The sequence below is a fragment of the Lepidochelys kempii genome, chromosome 11 (assembly GCF_965140285.1).
Source record: "Lepidochelys kempii isolate rLepKem1 chromosome 11, rLepKem1.hap1, whole genome shotgun sequence".
Lineage (NCBI taxonomy): Eukaryota > Metazoa > Chordata > Testudines > Cheloniidae > Lepidochelys > Lepidochelys kempii.
This window is the reverse complement of record NC_136390.1, coordinates 56,800,446-56,821,262: the sequence shown is the minus strand read 5'-3', so window position 1 is coordinate 56,821,262 and position 20,817 is coordinate 56,800,446. Positions and strand designations below refer to the sequence as shown.

The 20,817-nt window shown below is 39.8% G+C and overlaps 1 protein-coding gene across 11 annotated transcripts in view; it reads left to right on the top strand.

Annotated features, from left to right (window-relative positions):
• The window catches only part of ANKRD44 (ankyrin repeat domain 44), a 215,680-nt gene that overhangs the window by 103,653 nt on the left and 91,210 nt on the right, over nucleotides 1-20,817 (top strand). For all 11 annotated transcript variants that reach the window (XM_078848004.1, XM_073306276.2, XM_073306275.2 and 8 more), the window contains exons 4-9: nucleotides 3,606-3,676; nucleotides 9,829-10,029; nucleotides 13,000-13,087; nucleotides 15,506-15,648; nucleotides 16,995-17,207; nucleotides 18,715-18,793. In XM_078848004.1, coding sequence (XP_078704130.1) covers nucleotides 3,606-3,676; nucleotides 9,829-10,029; nucleotides 13,000-13,087; nucleotides 15,506-15,648; nucleotides 16,995-17,207; nucleotides 18,715-18,793 — 795 coding nt within the window. The remainder of the gene's footprint in view (nucleotides 1-3,605; nucleotides 3,677-9,828; nucleotides 10,030-12,999; nucleotides 13,088-15,505; nucleotides 15,649-16,994; nucleotides 17,208-18,714; nucleotides 18,794-20,817) is intronic.

The following is a 20,817-nucleotide window of genomic DNA, read 5'->3' as shown; positions in this document are numbered from 1 at the left end:
ATAACAGAACGCCACTAGCCGTCACCTTCAGCCCCCAACTAAAACCCCTCCAACGCATTATTAAGGATCTACAACCTATCCTAAAGGATGACCCAACACTCTCACAAATCTTGGGAGACAGGCCAGTCCTTGCCTACAGACAGCCCCGCAACCTGAAGCAAATACTCACCAACAACCACATACCACACAACAGAACCACTAACCCAGGAACTTATCCTTGCAACAAAGCCCGTTGCCAATTGTGCCCACATATCTATTCAGGGGACACCATCACAGGGCCCAATAACATCAGCCACACTATCAGAGGCTCGTTCACCTGCACATCCACCAATGTGATATATGCCATCATGTGCCAGCAATGCCCCTCTGCCATGTACATTGGTCAAACTGGACAGTCTCTACGTAAAAGAATAAATGGACACAAATCAGATGTCAAGAATTATAACATTCATAAACCAGTCGGAGAACACTTCAATCTCTCTGGTCACGCAATCACAGACATGAAGGTCGCTATCTTAAAACAAAAAAACTTCAAATCCAGACTCCAGCGAGAAACTGCTGAATTGGAATTCATTTGCAAATTGGATACTATTAATTTAGGCTTAAATAGAGACTGGGAGTGGCTAAGTCATTATGCAAGGTAGCCTGTTTCCTCTTGTTTTTTCCTACCCCCACCCCCCAGATGTTCTGGTTTAACTTGGATTTAAACTTGAAGAGTGGTCAGTTTGGATGAGCTATTACCAGCAGGAGAGTGAGTTTGTGTGTGTATGGGGGTGGGGGGGATGTGAGAGAACCTGGATTTGTGCAGGAAATAGCCCAACTTGATTGTCATGCACACTGTGTAAAGAGTTGTCACTTTGGATGGGCTATCACCAGCAGGAGAGTGAATTTGTGTGGGGGGTGGAGGGTGAGAAAACCTGGATTTGTGCTGGAAATGGCCCACCTGATGATCACTTTAGATAAGCTATTACCAGCAGGACAGTGGGGTGGGAGTAGGTATTGTTTCATATTCTCTGTGTATATATAAAGCCTGCTGCAGTTTCCATGATATGCATCTGAGGAAGTGAGCTGTAGCTCACGAAAGCTTATGCGCTAATAAATTGGTTAGTCTCTAAGGTGCCACAAGTACTCCTTTTCTTTTTGCGAATACAGACTAACACGGCTGTTACTCTGAAACCTAATTGAACACAGAGGGCCTGGATGTCAGAGGTTGACTTAAATGGGCAGTGTAGGTGTTAAAGGTTGGCACCCAAAAACAGAGAGCATTTTTGAAAAAGTAGGCCTTCCCCTCTGTGTGACTCTGTTTTACCTTCTATACAATGTCCCATTTCCCCACCTTTAAGGAATGTGGAGAGTCTTTCTTAATAGTATTGAAAAGTACTTCGAGATCCTTGGATGGAAGCTGATGCTTAAAAGCACAACACCATATATCCCAGGCATTTGGTTAAACTAAATAAGGCGTATCGAGTGAAACATTTGAAAAGACAAACGTTTACAAATGTATGGTAGACTAAACTAGCTATGAATGAGCCATTCCACTCTGTTAGGTAAACAACACATTGAAAAACATACAGAGGGAAAGGATGTGGAAAACAGCAGAGAGAGATAAGATTGAGAACGTTCAGCATAATTTGTGTGTGTGTGTTGTGATCGTTTTGCTTTTATCTTTTTCTTTGGGGGTTTTCTAGGCAGCTGCCTATTCGGCTTCTTGATGGGTGAGTGGATCAGTGAAAGGCTTAACAAGCTACTGAAAGAAACAATTTCCTGGGTTTTCTAATCATCATCTTCTCAGATGCCACTATAGTTGCTGAATATTGAGGAATGATAAAACTGCTTATCACATAATGCTATTTGTCCCATAAGCTTTTCTGCTTTGGTATCATCTGCTCATGGGAGTTCTTGAATGGGTGAAGATAAATCAGGAGAACCTCAGTTAAAAAAAACTGAACCACAGAATAAATCGCTTGAAAAGAAATATTTGATGCCAGTCATTGGGATTTAGACCAGGCAGTTTGCATCTGACAACTCTGACTTATCCAAAACAGCGTAACACAAGGTACATTGGAATCCTAGATTAAAAGCTCCTTGAGGCAGAGACTGTCTTATGTTATGTGTTTGCACAGTGCATAGCACAATGGGGCCCTGATCTATAATGGAGGACTATAGGCACCACTGCAATGTAAATAATAATCCTGTTATGAAGATCAAATAGGGTAACACCTCACTTCTGTTTTACTCATTGTATCAGCATTATCTGTAAATGTAAATCCATCATCAATGAACTTCTCAAATCAAACATCTAACTTACTAAACCAGACATGTTTTGCATGGGTATAATAAGTTCCATTAGATGTAAAACTCCCAGGCCAGTCAGATTATAACTGTAGGTCTCATATTGGCACTTTGACAAATTGTAATGTTATTTTTCTGAAGTCAGGTGATCCGGGAGGTTTGAAACCTTTTCCAACTTTTAAAACCTGAAAGGTAACCCAGAGAAATTGCTTCTACTCTGATCATTAGAACCAAATTCTCAATGACCATTACGAGTGAGGGGCAAACTTGTAAGCACCCATGAGCAGTGGGTTTTTGGAAAATACTTTTGGGGCTTTAGACCTTGAATGATCCACTACAGAAATTAAAACCAAAGTCCCTGTATTGGGTACATTATATGAGCTTAAGTTCTAGTGCAAAATTAGGTTAAAACATCCTTTTTGTTAGTGAAGAATTTGAAGGCTCGTTTGTGATATATGCAGGACGCTTATACTTGTCTAACACTTATCCAATTGTATCCAGGACAGATTTGCAGACTACTCTGCTAATTTGTAAAACGTTCTGCTTTCAAACAATAACAACAATATTTTAAAATAAAGTGCTCTCTTTATTTTCTCTGCTCTCTCCAGTGATGTCTTGTTGTTTGCCTGAGTGCCTCAATGGATTGCTTTAAAATATTACTTAAAACTAAATTTGTGTCCTCACATGGATGTGCAAGCTCACTTTCTTAGTGTGTGTGTATTCTGTTGACCCACCCCACTCTAGCTGCCCCAAAACATCCTTGTTACCCCCTCCACTCAACAAGTGACCCAACAGTATTCAGCTGCCCAACCTTCCCCCGTTGCCCCTTTAAATAGTTCCCCAACACTTCCAACAAGCACTTCAAGTTGAAGAATCCTCTTCCTCCTCCTGCTGGATGAGTGACACTGGACTTGATCCTGAGATGTTAAATGCTGTCTGCTCCAAAAGTTGAGAGGCTCAGCAGCTTGCAGGATCAGGTCCCAGATCCCTACCTCAGTTGCCCAGTCTCCTGACATCCCTTGCACATTTGCCTGGTCTTAGGAAGACCCGCTAATCTTTGATAGACAACCTAGGCCTCCTACCCCCACTTTACTGCTGAACCTTTCTCGTTTTTGAAAGTAAGGTAATTTTCTAAGAGTTAACAAAGTAGAAATAATCTGATGCTAGCAAGGTTGTGATAAATTCTGTGCATATCTATACGGCATAGCCCTTTGTTACCAAGAAACACATTAATATTATTATTATTGTTTTTGTATTATTATTGTAGATATTACATCAAAAGCATGTCAATAATCTGTACTTTTTATTTGCAGGGGCTCGTGTCAATGCCAAGGACAATATGTGGCTGACCCCTCTTCATCGGGCTGTTGCCTCAAGGAGCGAAGTGAGTAAGGTTTGATTACCCCAGCAGTTGCATGCAAACAATGAAAAAAATACCATTACCACAATAAAGTATAAATGGAGATGCAAAAAAAAAGGGGGGGGGAAGGATTTTCTGATTGCAAAATCCTTTGGTCTTCACTAAAGCAAGAGTAATCAGCTACTGTCTGTGTGTCATTCTTATTGTTAGCCTGCTGGATACTTGTGGTTTTCCACTCCTGTGTATCTGATTGTTTTCCTGAATATGATGCCTTATTTAAGTTACTGAAGTACATGACTTTCAGCCTACAATCAGTAGATAGAATGATCTTGACCTAAGTGGGAGATACTGTGCAGTGGTGCTGGTCTAATCACCTTAAAATGGTCAGACATAGTGGGGTAGGGGGTGGAGGTAAGCGGGAGGGATTGGAACGGGAGGGTGTGTCTCTAGTGATCAAACAGGCTTAATGTGTAGTTTGATTTGAATAACTGTGTTTAAAGGCATCCATAAAGCTTCCTTTTAATTCCCCTGATTCACCCATAAAATAGAGTTAAGTCCATATTTTTTCCATTTGGCAACAAGAAATCTTTCAGCATCTCACGGTAGTGTTTTTCATTGCTATCTCAAAAGAGGAGAGATAATAATTATCAGAGAGAATAACCCAAGCATGACTGAATTTTCAAGTATACCATCATTCTGGGCTTCCATTTGTGGCCTCTTTGTGTATTTTTATCCTCTTAATATTGAGCTGACATGATGCACGCAACTGCAGACTGAATTGGCTGCTGAGAGGAGCATTTAACACAGACATGAGCTGGCTGTCCTCCAGAAATTGATGGAATCACCTCCATAACAATCCCAGTGCTTGCCAAGCCTGGAGGCAGGAATCCTTAGCTCATTTCTGAACTCAAGCATTGCTTAGCTACTAGCTGAGCTTCCCAGCTGCTGGCTTCCAATGAAGCCCACTGAAAGAAATAGCTAATAGAATACGAATGCTGTAAAGGAGTGAAATACAAAAAAGCCACATTAAAAATAGAGGTCAGACATAAACCTTCAGTAACAGCCACAATCTTTATAACCCAGTAATTACAACCAATATGGTTTAGCTGTTTTAGATACAGGTGAATTTTATCTGTTGTGACAGTCCTAGCTAAAAATGCATGTCTTATTGTGGCTTTGTGCCTGACCCTTAACCCCTTGCTGCTGAAAGCAAGTGAAGACCCTTTGCAGAGTTCCTGTTGAGCAGCTTTCTTTTCCATATTTCTGGTAATTCTAGCACTCCAAAAGGAATGATATCACAGGTACAGTATGTGAGGGAGCAATAGAAAAAGTGAGCTGACGCCCATGTAAATTGGCTAATCTTAATGTATATATTTTTATAGAAATGTAATTTTCATATGTTCTTTTTCCTTTGCTAATTCTTGTTCATGTGAAGGCCATTACTTTATGAACATTTTGAATGACATTTAGCATCATAAGATGTTTTTTAAATGCTGCCGTTATTGGTATTGCTATATTTGTGAAAATAAATCATTGCACAGGCTATCTGACAAATTACCAACATGAGTACCATAATTCCAGGTCAATATCCGCCATCCAGGGGGTTCTTGGGCCAAACGTTGACTGTTAGACCTAATTATGTTTTGTCAAGTATCTGTGGGTTTAGTCCACTTTTAGAACAATCACCTGTAAGGCTAAGGTTTTATACAGAGAGAGTTGCTTATTCTGAAGCTTCCATTCAACACCTAGATTCTGTCTCTCTGCAACCATTTAGAGTCTGACAAAAACACATGCAAAAAATTTTGTATTGGATTTAAAACTCATTAAAACATAAAGTTGATTTCAGGGATTTAAACTGGTTATTTAAAAAACCACAAACCCTCAAATGTATCTGTACCGGCTACTTCATGTATGTATCAAATTTTAGCATTGTACAGTTAGAAGTGGTTGAGAGATTTCACTCTGATAATTGGATTATACTGCAAATGCTAAAAGAAATATAAATGCAGAGTCCTAAGCAGTACCATTGTACTAAATATATACATGGAAATTATGGTAAGATAAAGATCTATTTTACATCTTCAAAAGCCAGATAATTAAAAGTTGAGAGAAAAACACCTCCCTAAAGAATTGGAATAAAGTTTAGCTCCCAAGTGGAATGTAAATGGAATACATATGTAGATGTAAATGAAAGTGTATATACACATTTTTAAATGGAATTAAAAAATTACTTGTCAAGCCTTTATTTTTATTTTATTTTATTTGTATCTTCCAACACCTGTTTCTTTCTATCTCAAGAGTCAAATTTACATTCATTTTTCCATTGACTTCAAGTAGAATTTTGGTCCCAAAGGTGTACAAAGTGAATTTTCTTTAAGTAACTTTAAAGTAATTGGCCTGTAGTAATAATAATAATAATTAATAATAAAACCTCTAAGAGACTAATAATGATATATGATTATCAACACTTTAAGATAAGCAGTCTCACTTATTGTGTAAATTTGCTATACACCAATTTATGGGATTGCCATAGAAGATGAAATTGCTGAAATCAATAGAGGACAAAAGAGTTAAACTCTTACAGTAAATAGCTGTAGTGTCGATCCAGGCTGTGTGCGCTCTCCCAGGCACGTGATGTGTACATATATGATGTATTTGTTGTACATTAATAAAACTTTGCCTAGCCTTAACAGAAAACATTTCTGTATGTGAAAAACAGTACTGTAGTGCATAGGAATATGGGTGTATCCCTTTAAATGGTTGTGACTTATAGTTAGTAAATATGGTTATTTGGATCTCACTTGTTCCCTCACGTGGTTCCTTCATATTATGTTTGTGTAAAGAGCAAAAGAGACACAAAATACAATTTTTGAGAGTCCTCTTTTAAGACTATTTGTTTTGCCTAAGGACAGTTCTTACTAAGAGCTGAGGTAGGGTGACCAGATGACCCGATTTTATAGGGACAGTCCAGATATTTGGGGCTTTGTTTACATGGGTCCCTATTACTCCCCAGCCCCTGTCCTGATTTTTCATACTTGCTGTCCGGTCACCCTAAGCTGAGGAGAGCTGGTCGTAGCTTGTCCAACAGAATGTTTTTCTATTAGAAAATGCTGTTTTTCTGTTGGAAACATGTTATGGGAACAAGCTGATTTTTGTCAAAATTTTCCACTGTGAAGTAAAAATATTTCATTTTGACCATATCAGAAGGTTGTGTTGATAAGATTGAAATGTTTGTTCACGCTTTATTATTTCAACTATTATATTGTATTCTAAATTTTATAATATGAAGTCAGAATGAAATGTTTCAACCTTATCAAAATGAAATGTTTTGGGAATATTTCATTTCACAAAAAATGCTGTGATTTCTACATTTCTGCCTGACTCGTGATGAAATGAAATTTTGGAATTTCTTTCAGGATGAGATTTCTATTTTCCCATTAGTTCTAGAGTTGAGAGCATGCAGCGGGTCTGCAAATCAAGGAATTTATTTAGATGCCTGGCCTTATTTTCTGCCTAAATTTGTCTTTTAACTTCCAACTGCTGAAGCTGGAAACATTCAGATTAGAAATAAGTTGAAAACTTTAAACACTGAGGGTAATTAACCACTGGAATAATCTACATAAAGATGGGATGTATCCTCCATTACTTGAAGTCTTTAGATCAGGACTGGGCGTAGCTCAATCAGAAACTATGGGAATGATGCATGAATTGTTGAGCTTGTCTTCACTCCAGTTGTTAGCTGAACATAACATAAGAACGGCAATACTGGGTCAGACCAAAGGGCCATTTAGCCCAGTATCCTGTCTTCTGACAGTGGCCAATGCCAGGTGCCCCAGAGGGAATGAACAGAACAGGTAGTCATCAAGTGATCCAATCCCTATCACCCATTCCCAGCTTCTGGCAAACAGAGGCTATGGATAACTGGAGCTATAACTCATGTGTTGCCCCTACCCCATGCACACACACAAATCTCTAGCTTGAGTTAAGTTGCGCCTTAAACTCAAGCTAGTTACAGCCTGTCAGAGGTGGGTTGAAGCTTGAGTGCTGCTGATGCTCAAGCAAGTAATGCAGCGGGGATGCAGCATCTTGAGTTACAACTGATTAGCTGCTAATTCAGTCATTCTATGTAGCTTGCATGTTGTTTCAGGGCGTGGACGCTAGCTCAAGTGGAGTAACTTGAGTTAATTGTTGCGCTGAAGACAAACCCATGGTGTGAAATTTGATGACTTGTGTTATGCAGGAAGTCAAAGTAGCTTATCATAATGTTCCCTTTGGGTCTTAAAATCGATGAATTGAGGCACCCAAAGTTTTAATTAATTAGGGACCCCTTACTCCATGAGTAATGACTGCAGGATCAGGATCCATTTTTACAATATAAGGATTATTTACACAGCTGCTAGCCTCAACTTCTGTCTACATCTCCAAAGAATTTAAGGGGCAGTAAATGCTCTGATTTTCAGAGGTCTGTAGCACCTATAAATCCCACTGAAGTCACTGAGGGTGCTCAGCGCTTCTGAAAGTCTGACCACATTTACTATGATACAATTATTAAATCTAACTTAAGGCATCATATATATGTGTAATACACGTGTGTTTGTGTATAATATGAATATAAAATGTGCAAATAATAGGCACGCTAATAAACTGCTTATTCTTCCTTTATCTAAAGTGATCCAATTGTGCAAATAATATGTGTGTCTAGAACTTTTTATAATACCTAGTTACGTTTTGTATAAATGCTATTGTATAATTGTACTTTTAACAAAAATATGTAGTACCATTCTATATGTGTTTAACATGACAAGACAAGCTTTCTGGTCCTTTTGATATTTTTTAGGGCTAGATTATCCTTTGCTCAGGGTTGTAGCTAAAGGACCAAGGTGCACTGCCCCTGGCATAGTCTCAGGGGGCATTCTGCCTGAGACACCCTTCTGAGGCACAGTTCCACTACTGCTCCCATGTTGTCCTGGAGGGGGAATAATCTGCCACAGTACCCCTCTCAATGCCCAGCCCTTCCAACTAACTTGCTCATGGTGGGAGATGGGAATGATTAGCATACAATCTCCCTCTCCATGTCTCCTACCATGATACAAGCTGGTCTAATGCAGTCCTGTAGGGGTGACCCCACTACCACCCCGCATGGCTGAGTTAGATTCAGCCCCAACCCAGCCCATAGTGGTTGTGATGTTTTTAAAATGTCTTTTATTTTTTAGAATTTCAAATGGGAGAAAACAAACCTCTCTGTTCAACTGTGAGATTTCTAAATATATTATCCCTCTCCGCCCACCTAAGTATGGGTGGTACATATTTCCTTGGTCAAGAGATGTGCAATGTCTCAAATGGAAAATATGTAGTTTAATTTTGTTGGTATATGCACTTAAATTATCACTTGTAAAAATGAAGTTTTATCTAAAAGTGACAAAAAGCCAAAGAAATTCTGTGTTCCAAATGAGACACTTGATGTAAACTCTGGTCACTGGAAAAGGAAAAGAGTGCTGACAGGCACTAAGGACATGAATGTCAGCTTAATCTGGGACTCTCACACGTTCTGAGCCTGAAATTTGTCGCCTGCACAATTAACTTGGATTTTTGTTCTCTCTGTCCTGTTATCACTGCTGCATATAGCAATTTTGTCTCGGCCTTACTGTCCAAATAGTGCTTTATTTATTTTACAGATGAATTCATCATACACGATACTTACCCCATTTCAATCTCAGATACATTAAATACATTCATTTCCTCGAGTAGAACATGGCTATAATGTCTAGTGTTAAAGGTAGGTGGACCTATCTGGCATGGACCCAATCCTGCAGTTTTGCACACTCTAAAACCCAAAAGGAAAAGTTTGTGTAGGCTAGCAATGCAAGACTCTGCCTTAAATGATTACAAATATATATGAAGAAAGTTAAATGTATCACAATAAGATGACATGTAATACAAGGGCATTTGAATCAACAATTTCTTTCCCCTTCACCCCCCCCCACCAGAATATTTTTGAATGACTGTCTCTGGTTGTCTTTTTCCCTGCTCACATATGAGTTTTCTATGGCTACCAGTAACTCTCAAGAACCATTTTTTCCACACTTCACCATATGACGTGTAGAGAGATATGTTTATACATAGACATGCCCTATATTTATTTTAATAGCATGTTTATAACTGTGCTTCCATTGCAGGAAGCAGTGCAAGTATTGATTAAGCATTCAGCGGATGTTAATGCTCGGGACAAGAACTGGCAGACACCGTTGCATGTAGCAGCTGCAAACAAAGCAGTGAAGTGCGCAGAAGTAATCATTCCAATGCTGAGCAGTGTCAATGTCTCTGACAGAGGGGGGCGGACAGCGTTACACCATGCAGCTCTGAATGGCCACATTGAGGTAAGTGGCCGAGAAGCATTGTTGATATAATTTATTGATTTGTGGCACTGTTGTCTAATTCAAAATAAACGATGAGTTCATGTATCTCTGTATGACAAAGGTAGCTAGATATCCAACCTTCACTTATTAGAGACATAAGACCAACTTCTGCTCTCACTGGTGATACCTAACTGAAGTCAGTGGGCTGGTACCATTTGTAAATGCAAGCAACATTTGGTCCAATGTGTTATCCCGTAGTTAACTGCCTGTGCAATACAGAACCTATGGGCACAATGAACTATGCAAAAATGATTGAAGAAGCATTCATTATCTCATAAGAGGAACACAAGCGTCTGGACTATGCACAAGTCAATCATTGTGCTTTTCTAATTAGCTTTCTAGAAAATTTGTTTCTGGTTTAAAAATAGACCATGCTACTTCCATTTACATTGCAGGGTTGTGGAGTAAGTTTCTCTACAGCATACGTTCCCAAACTAGAGGGGTGTGGAATGTAATCTGGGGGTATGTGACAAGCTTTAGAAAAAAAACTTACTGCACACATTTTACCCACAGTAATGAATAGCTAGCTAAGCTAAGACCACACATCAGGTCTTCAGATGGTGCTGTGGAGTTGACTCTAGATGGTGCTGTGCATTTTGACAGATTTCTGTTGAGCTTGCGTAGCATGATACAAAGTCATTGCCATCTGTACGTTAACCCATGTGCTACGATGTGATGTGCACATTTAATTGTAAGCATCGACCACAATCAGTTTTGCTTTTTTGCTTTTATTACAATGGATTGTTGGCTTTGTCTCAATCAATGCCGTACTGTTTTTAATATTTAGTGAGTCGCATGTTGATTTTTTAATCTGTATATGTACTTGTGTGTTGGTGGTGGGGGCATAAACTACTATAAACACAAAGAAATGGGAGGTGCATTAAGATAAGTTCGAGAACCACTGCTCTTTAGTGTTCACTAAACCAGGGGTTCTCAATCTTTTTGGTTCAGAGTCCCCCCCTTTCCCTCCCCCTGCCAACATGATATAAAAACTCTATGGCCTACCTGTGCCACAATAACTGGTTTTCTGCATATAAAAGCCAGGGCCAGCCTTAGGGGGTAGCAAGCAGGGAAATTGCCAGGGCCCCACGAAACTAAGTTGCTCAGGCTTTGGCTTCAGCCCCAGGTAGTTGGGCTCAGGACCCTGGACTTCAGCCCCGTGCAGTGGGGCTTCGGCTTTCTGCCCTGGGCCCCAGCAAGTCTAACGCTGGCCCCACTTGGAGGACCCCCTGAAATCTACTCGTGCCCCTGCACAGGGCCCCGGACCCCTGGTTGAAAACCACTGCACTAAACAATTACACCCTTATAAATTGAAAGCCACTGTATTAAGGTCCTGATCCCAGCGCAGAGATCCATTGACATCAGGATGTAGGCCAGTGGTTCTCAGCTTGCAGGCTGCTTGCGGCCCAATCAGCACACAGCTGCGGCTCATGTGATATCCTCAGGGCCAGACAGGTAATATATATAGTGTGTGGATGCAGCCCACGTAAGACATAGAGAGCTGCATATGTGTCCCACAATGGTAAATAGATTGAGAACCGCTGATCTAGGCCTAAGTGTGAATAAAAATTCTCCAACTGAGATTGATACAATTGACAAAAAATCAGAAGTTAATTTACTGTGTTGTAACTTACAAAAAGCAGCCTACAGGTATTTGCTATAAAAGGAGTTATAGAGACCGCCCTTTTAAAAGTTTTATATTTTAGGAAAGAGTTAATATTTATCATTTTAACATGATTGACTTTCTTTGATGTAATGCCATTTAATGGTAGAGTGTAATAAAGTGCACAACTAGTTATAGATTAAATAGTTTTAATAAAATCTCTGATTCATTTCGCCAATGAACATTGAAGAGATTAAAGTGTTTGTTTTGCTGGATACAGAAAATCGTTGTATGTTTTACATTCAAATTGTTTTGTGTGTTTTTGCTTGTCCTGATATTAATGTCTGGATGGTGCTGGGAGATCTGGAATTTTTTATGTTTAGTCATCGCAACTGAAGCTTTGTACTTTCTGCTAGCTGTTTGCTGGCATATATGAAATGAGTTGGTCTGAGTCCCGTTGCTAGTGGGCAGGGGGTTACTTCAAGCAAGCCAGTATCGTGATAGTTAATAGCAAATGGCACACTTGTTGGCAGTGTCAGCAGAGGGAACAAGGACTGAAGGCTCGATCATGCTAGGCATGAAGGATTGGCTCCAATCCAGCAAAGTATCTAAGTGTGTAGTTAACTTTAAGTATATGAATAATTCCATTGACGTTAAGGGTTACTCACATGCTTAAAATTAAGCAGATGCTTGGGTGCTTTCCCAGCTCAAGGCCAGAGTGCCCAGCACCTTGTAGGATTGAGTCCTGAATAAGCATGCAGACTGAATTATCCTTTCACCTTTACAATGTTGTCCCTGTCGCTCAGGATTGAGATGCATTGGACGGGTAGCATGTAAAAGCGTGCAGTGCTGCTGCTCATGTGGTTTTGTGATTCCAGAGTGTCTCCCACTGCCATGAATCCAACATCTTCCACAATCACTAAATCCACACCGTTTTAAAAAAATAAAGTATTGGAAGAGTTGCAATGTAGAACTAGAATGTACAAATGAAAACTCTTACCGGCATGTTTCAGGTGGGGTTGGGCCAGGCTGGGGAGTTTTGTGCCTTTTACAAAAAAAAAGCATACATTTTTAATGATTAGTTTAATTAAACTACAGGTTCCTGGAAGGGATTTTTAAACTATCTCTAATTTTAAGGCTTAAGTTTTCCTGTATAAACTTATGCTCATATCATACAAAGGCAAGTGTGATTTGCTCGACAATTCACAACAATGTATTGCCCTCCGCCCCAAGCATTACATCCAGGGTGACGGCATTATTTGATAGACTAATCCATGTAAATGGAATACATGGCTGACTCAAAGATTTACTTTTCATTGTTGTTTTAGATGGTGAACTTGCTTTTAGCCAAAGGGGCAAACATCAATGCTTTTGACAAAAAGGACAGGAGAGCTATTCATTGGGCAGCATATATGGGTAAGAACCGTGTTGTAGTCTGTTTTATTACTGAAGTACCAACACTGTGCTCTGTATTACACAAGACCCAGTTCCTGCCATGGAAAGTGAAAATTCTAATTACTCTGATTAAGGCTATGGGCTCAGATCATCAGCTGATATCATAGACACAGCTCCATGGATTTCAATGGAACTACACTGATTCATACCAGCTGAGAGTCTGGCCCAAAGTGTCCATCTAACATAACCTGAATATTTTTTCATATTACTTTTTTTCAATTTCATTTTCTCTTCTGACTTTAATTCAAGCCTCAAATATATTTGGTATGAAAAATACATATTAAACTCTCCTTTGTCACAATTAGCGGTAGCATAGATTTCAATAAGAACTAGGTTAGATAAAAACAATGAGGAGTCCTTGTGGCACCTTAGAGACTAACAAATTTATTTGGGCATAAGCTTTCATGGGCTAGAACCGACTTCATCTGATGCATGGAGTAGAAAATACAGGAGCAGGTATAAATACATGAAAAGATGTGAGTTGCATTACCAAGTGTGAGGTCAGTCTAACGAGACAATCAATTAACAGATATGACTAGCACAAATGCAGTTAATATGCTTTTTCTGAAATCGTTGTTTTTCCTATTTGTCTCTTTATTCAGAACAAGTTGGGTTACTATGTAGCGGTAAAGTCCTATATAATCATTTCCACTCTTAATTGTCTTCCTTCATCACAAGGCATCTCTTGATTCGTGCATTCACATCATTGCTAATGTTCATCAAATTTGCTTTTTAAATTAATAGTTGACCATATCATCCCATCCATTTTAAAAATAAAATGTGCCATAGAATTCAATGGGAGCTCTGCTGTAAACATGGTAGAAGTACAGGGACCATAATATTGGCCAGTGCTGTGCATGCCCTCGCACAATTCTGCCACCACATCCCTTGATCTGCAATTCATGGGCCCTCAAACTGACTGCCACTGCACCTTCACTCCTGACCTGTAACGTTCACTTTAATTCTAATCTTGGTCCCTTATGGGAAAGAGATGACAAGGAGTTTCCAAACTGTGGGAAAATGTAGTGTAGTTTTGTGATGCCCACATATCGAATGTGAAGGCTGGCTTCTGACCTAGACTGGGATTTGAACTTTGCTCTGTAGAGATGAAAGATTTTCCAGCCTGTACAGCGTGCAGATTGTATGACACAGAAACAAGGTTGGGACTCAGACATTTGTAAATACCATGGGTATTATGGTGCCTTGCATATTTTGAGGTTAATAATGAATTTTTTTGGGGCGGGGGGGAGGCACATTCCCTTACTACACTTGCTCACCTATAACATGATCGAAGCTCACTGGTGTCAATGGAAAGTCTCACATTTGGTTTCAAAATGCTTGGGATCAACCCCTTGACTAAGGTGGCCTAGTTATATCCTCTATAATAGAGGAAAACTCAGTCTTAACCAGGTAGTAGGCACAGTGTGGGTGGGGTCACCAGAGAGGCTAGTTAAATGCTATGTACTTATGCTCCAGTCAGGAGGTTCCTTTACTCAGAGCAGTTGCCAGAAAGATGACCATAGAAAGGACCTGGCAGCTGAATTAATAGATGGCACCGACAGAACCCTCTTCTGGGAATCTTTCAGTGCTGTCAGGCTGGTATGCTCACTCTTCCTTCTATTAACAGGGGAGTAGCATGTGAACAGGGTATGAAAGGGTAAAGAGAAGAATGGGGAACTTGTTCACTGGGCAGGGAATTGACACATTTTTCAGGACAAACACTCATTTCATCTGGATTCCTTAATGAGAAGTGTATGCTATGCCTGCTCGGTGTGGCAGTCTGTCCCCATCTAGTGGTGGCTAGGCCAGCTAGAGATGGATGAACCTGCTACAACCTTGGCTGACAGAGATGTGTTTTTTAGGACGGGCAGTGGAGGCTGATGCCTTAAGATCAAGAGGTCCCAGGTTTGATCCCTGCTGCCCACTCCAAGTGGTGGCCCGTAGAGTAGGTGAAGTAGTGCAACCTGTGCTCACAAGAAATCTCATAAACTGGAGGGATAAGTGACGTTGAACCGAATTTTTACATCCAGAGCCAGTTTATCCGGGGCTGTTAGAATGAGGCGTTACTGACTAACTTGAGGTCACAAAAAACTGGATGGAAATCTTGAAAAGAGGCATTCCATTTCCTCAGCTGCTGTAGCAGGCTCATCAATCTCTAGCTGGCCGAGTCACTACTAGAGGGGGACAGAATGCCACACCAAGCAGGCATGTCTTACACTAGGATTAAGGATATTTTCTTGCAAAATGAGTCGTCTGTGAGAGCATTTGTGAAGCAGCAGCAAAAAGAACAGTGAGTTAGGAAGAAAACAGTAATTTGAGTAAATTACACTGTAGGAGCGTATAGGTCACTGATGATTTCCATTCCCCCATCTTTTAAAGGCCACCTGGAAGTTGTTGCCTTGCTGATTAACCATGGTGCAGAGGTGACTTGTAAGGACAAAAAGGGTTATACTCCACTTCATGCTGCTGCATCCAATGGGCAGATTAATGTAGTGAAACACCTTCTTAATCTAGGTGTAGAGGTAAGTAGCAATTGGTATTTTAAAGAAAAGCCACAAAATACTGAGGTTTGGGTAACTATTTGTAATCTTTTTATAATCTGTACTTTAATCATGGAAAATTCTCTGCTGCCCTGGCTTTTGTTCTCCTGTTTATTTGGAGATTTTGTCTGGCTGGTGATGCTGCTACAGACATTGGCAGAATTTTTGAAGAAACCATTTCCCATTCTTTGGATTACAGAATCTATCTCACACATTGGACCGCTTTCTAGGCCCAAATGCTGTGTGCAGTAGCTGCCAAGAGATGCAGATTTTGTGTGTGATCATCTGAGTGTCCATTCCCCAGCAGACTTAAAAATCTCTTGCAGGGACAAATAATCCCCTGAAATTGGGGAACATACAGCATTCGTGTCTGGGAAGCAGGGATAATGACTTGTGCCGTAGTCTCCTTGACTTTGTAGAGTGTCATTGTTGACCTTGCTTCATCTAATTTTGTAGAACAACTAATTTCTACACAAGCAATCCAGAAAAGTCTGGATCTAAGATTTTCTTAATACCTTTATTATACTGTGGTACTGAGTATTGGCTTCTTATTAGGATGCAGTATAAAGGACTGTGTGGTTTCTTTGCCCCCCCCTACCCCCCCAAGAAATCTGTAGAGAGAGACCTGAAGTCTGGCTCGTCATTAAAATGAAACTGCAATAATTATTTTTAAAGGAACCTGAACTTATTATTTCTCCTACTTTCCTTCTTGGATGTAACAGCTTTCCAGTTTAGTTTTAGTTTCATTGTCATCATGAGATTGTCCTGCTGCCAGTCTTTAGCTTTACATTGACTTTTTAAAATGGCCACCAGGGCAAAAAGTTAATAATAAAAGAAAAACATTCAGAATGAAGCGTTACTGGGGTATTTTGTTGTCAATGAAAGTTGCTTATGAACACTGACCCATGACAATTCAAGCCTCCACCTATTTCCACTTGCAGCATGAGGTGCATTATGTAAAGCAGTGATGCTCAGACTGTGGCTCTCAAGCTGCAAGTGACTCTTTAGGGTGTCTCCTGTGGCTCTTTTCAGCACATGATATTAAAACACTGTGTGATTTAATAATTAACCAATCAGGGTGCTTTTACTATGTTATTAATCAATTAAGTTATGAATTTGCACTATGTTATTAACTTATTTGCTGTGTGAATAATATATGTATATAGTTTAGATAGATATAAACTAAATATTTCCCACTCACACTATTTTGGCTCTTTTGGATAGTGTTGATCTCTCATTTGGCTCATGAACCACTGAGGTCTGAGAATTGGTGAAAAGCCACGAGCTGATGTCTGTCATTTTAACCGTATGTTCTTGTCTCATTGCAGATTGATGAAATGAATGTCTACGGAAATACTGCGCTTCACATTGCGTGTTATAATGGTCAGGATTCTGTAGTTAATGAGTTGATTGACTATGGTGCTAATGTTAATCAGCCTAATAACAGTGGATTTACCCCCTTGCATTTTGCTGCTGCCTCCACTCATGGAGCTTTGTGTCTTGAACTGCTAGTGAATAATGGAGCAGACGTTAATATTCAGGTACAGCTTACCTTTCATCTCTTCAATTTTAGCTGCCTAAATATCTATCCCCTTTTGGTTTAAAATCTCTGCATGCCACAAGTGGCTGCAAGTGAGAATAACAAAATGCAGTGTTACTGTAAAATCTTCAGGGAATTGGCTGATGGAATAACACAGTGCTGCTGGGAGTTAGAATTAAGTTTTCTTCATGGGAGGCTCATAGTGCCTTGATTGATATGATATAATGGCACCCTGAAACTCAAGGCCAATCAGTTTCTAAGGACTTGCGCTGTTACTTAAGTACAATCCCAGAAGTGCAGTCAAGACCACATCCAGTGGGCTACAGTTATCACAGAAATAATTATTTTGGGTATTCCCCCTAAAAATGTGTTCAACACATTCTGCATGTTCCTCTGGGCTTCTGTCGAGTAGTAAAAATGTCAGGTACAGTCCCAGCACAATAGGGCCCCAATCCTGTTTGGGACCTCTATATGCTATTGTATCACAAATAATACTTAATGATGATCAGGGAATTCTGACTCCAACCCAGGAGCCAGAAGAGCTGGATTCTATTGCTGTATTTGTGACCGACTTGTGGTGTGACCTCTTGCAAGTCACTTAAATCTGTGCCTCCATTTCCTCATCTGTAAAATGGAAATAATAGTACTTACCCACCTTTGTAAAGTTTTTTTAAATTAATAGATGCTCAGTAATCAGTATTATTTTATTAAAATAAAGTTGGGAATTGCGTTTGAAAATGAATCCAAAGCCTGATTCAAATAAAGAAGGGATAGCTTGAGTCATCAGGTTCCACATCCTTCCTCTGTTCCTCTTCAGGCTCCCTGTCAATATTCCTAGACAGAGGTCCTTTCCCTTGGCTCCAAAACTTTGACCATTAGACATTCTACCTTTCCTTAACTGTTTGCACCTGCTTTCTCATGGTCTTTGATGGACATCCGATTTTTCTTTGGATAGTAGTTTATTAATCAAAGCTCTTTTCTTTATGTAGTGGACTGCATTTTAATGTGTGTCTATTTAAATTGAAAAATAGTTTGTATTTGTTTACACTTTCCAGGGACTGCTGAAACTTAGCTCTGTGTTTTTCCTGGCTTTTCCCCAAGCAATATGGAAGATAAGGAAATACTGTGAGAATTATTCATAATGTTTAGAAAGTAAATAACACTCAGGAATATAACACTTATCTATTACCAATTTGGACCATGTACCCCACATTGGTGGAATATTTCTGAAAATTTATTCACAACAACGACTGCCTTATTTCCCACTCCCATTGCTGAAGAAGGTCTGACACCTACAGAAAAAAGGCATTCTGCATGTATCCTCATATGAATCTTGGGTTCAGCCCTACAGTGCTTTAAACTTGATGGAAGTTTGGTCTGAGTAAGAACTGCAGGATTGAGCTCTAGTTACTTTTATTATTTCAAGCTGTTGATAGTATTTGAGAAACTCGACATTGATGGCATTACTTTATACTGTAGGTAAGTGTCTTTCGTTTTGTTTTTGTTAGAGTAAAGATGGCAAGAGTCCACTGCACATGACAGCTGTCCACGGGAGGTTCACACGGTCGCAAACCCTCATTCAGAATGGTAAGTTAAGTCTTTCTGATAATTAATTAATCAGCAATGATCTGCTCAGAGCTTTTTCCAAGCCACTTACTGGCTGGAGGGGGCAGTTTGTTGTTCTGTGCTAAAATGCTGAGGGACCAAAATTCAATGGTATTTAAGTACTCTAATGAAATCTGATGGCTAGCGAGTCCGAAAGCTCTCATTTAATAATGCGATCTTAGACAAAGCCTATAATTAATCAAGAAATCCCATTCTCCACCAGCAGACAGTGGTCTGTGATTTGTGTGTTTGTGTTTCCTGACCTGAAAATGAAAGCAAAAGCAGCGTTCAGATTCTTTATCTTTCAGAAGAGGCCACAACTTGCTTCTTAAAACAAGCTTTTTTTAAAAAAAAAAAAAAAAAAAGGTTAGCAATTTTTCCACTTCCAGGAGTCCTCCACACCTCTGGACCTCTAAGGATCTCTTTCCCCATGCTCTCCCCTCACTTCTTAAAGATCATAATTCCATTATAGCCACCTCTCTTACTAAGGAGTAAATACTCTCTTCCTTGATGGCCTGGAGAAGACATATTTGTGCAATGCTTTTTTTCTCCCCTGCCCCCTCTGCCTTTTGGACTAAGCCTGTTACCCCTACAGCCCTCCTTCCATTCCAGGATATGAAGATGTGATAATAATTCATATTTTATACAACTACATCTTTATTTGTATGAAATTATAAATCATTCGGCTTCAAACCATGGAATAAAGTGCATTTTTTTTCTTGTATGTGCCTAAGGAATGTTGGAATTCAGCTCCTGCCACCCCCCATGTCCTCCAGAAATATTCAGTGTTCCCCAACTGGCTGGAACATGGCTAAGCTTTGCAGGGAGTGTTCTGATAAACATTAGGGGCACATTTTCCAAGTGGCATCAGCCCAGCTTCTTAATTTTGTCTTTAAATTTTACTCACCCAGAAATGGGGATTTCCTGCACTAAGTAAAGGCCCAGTCAAAAAAGTCCTACCTATAACATTTTGTCATTTTACTCTTCTCCTTTTCTGTGTTCATTTTTGTCTGTTCAGATTGCAACCTCTTCAGGGCAGTTACCAGTCTTCTTTCTTGTGCATAAAGCACCTAACACATGCTAAATTGTTCTCCTATATCAAATATCATAACCCTGCAGTTTGTCCTGTTATACTACTGTTATTTACCCTTTAGATCATCGTAGCATTCACAGAAGTCAACCAGGTGGAAACACCATTGTAACAGGCATTGTAGAAACATATTAAAACCACAACTTTAACTATACTGTCACCACCAGCTCCAGCATAACAGTCTAAGAAATTGCAGACTAAAAGACATAGCATGAGAGTGAGATAAACAACGGATGGGAAGTGTAGAGGACGAGGACAGAGGAACAGAAATAATAAAATGTTTTAGCACAGACTAGCTCTGTGAACAATTCTTAGTCAATCTGAAGGAGTGATCACAACACATCTCGTGCCTACTCACTGTTGTATGGCAGTTTCTTGTGTAATTCAAGCAGAGGTGTGTTCTAAGGAGGGATGTGAAAAAGGATAAAGTGGTGGCTTTACGGATTTTGACTGGGAGTTTTTCACACTTGTAAGAGCAGCCTGGGAGAAAGCACAAAGGGTCTTGTGGCAATGAGGACAAGCAGGCAATTCAAGAGTGAAGGTGAGAGCTGACTTCATGATAAGGAAACAGGGCAAATAGGTGGGTATGACTAAACTGTGAAGGTTTCAGAGTAACAGCCGTGTTAGTCTGTATTCGCAAAAAGAACAGGAGGACTTGTGGCACCTTAGAGACTAACTAATTTATTTGAGCATAAGCTTTCGTGAGCTACAGCTCACGTCATCATATGCATCCGATGAAGTGAGCTGTAGCTCACGAAAGCTTATGCTCAGATAAATTGGTTAGTCTCTAAGGTGCCACAAGTACTCCTTTTCTTTTTGTAAACTGTGAAGGGCTTTGAAGACTAGAACAAGACATTAGTGTTTGATGTGGTGGAAGAGGGGGATTTAGCGGAGGAACTTAAAGGGTGTGTGTGAG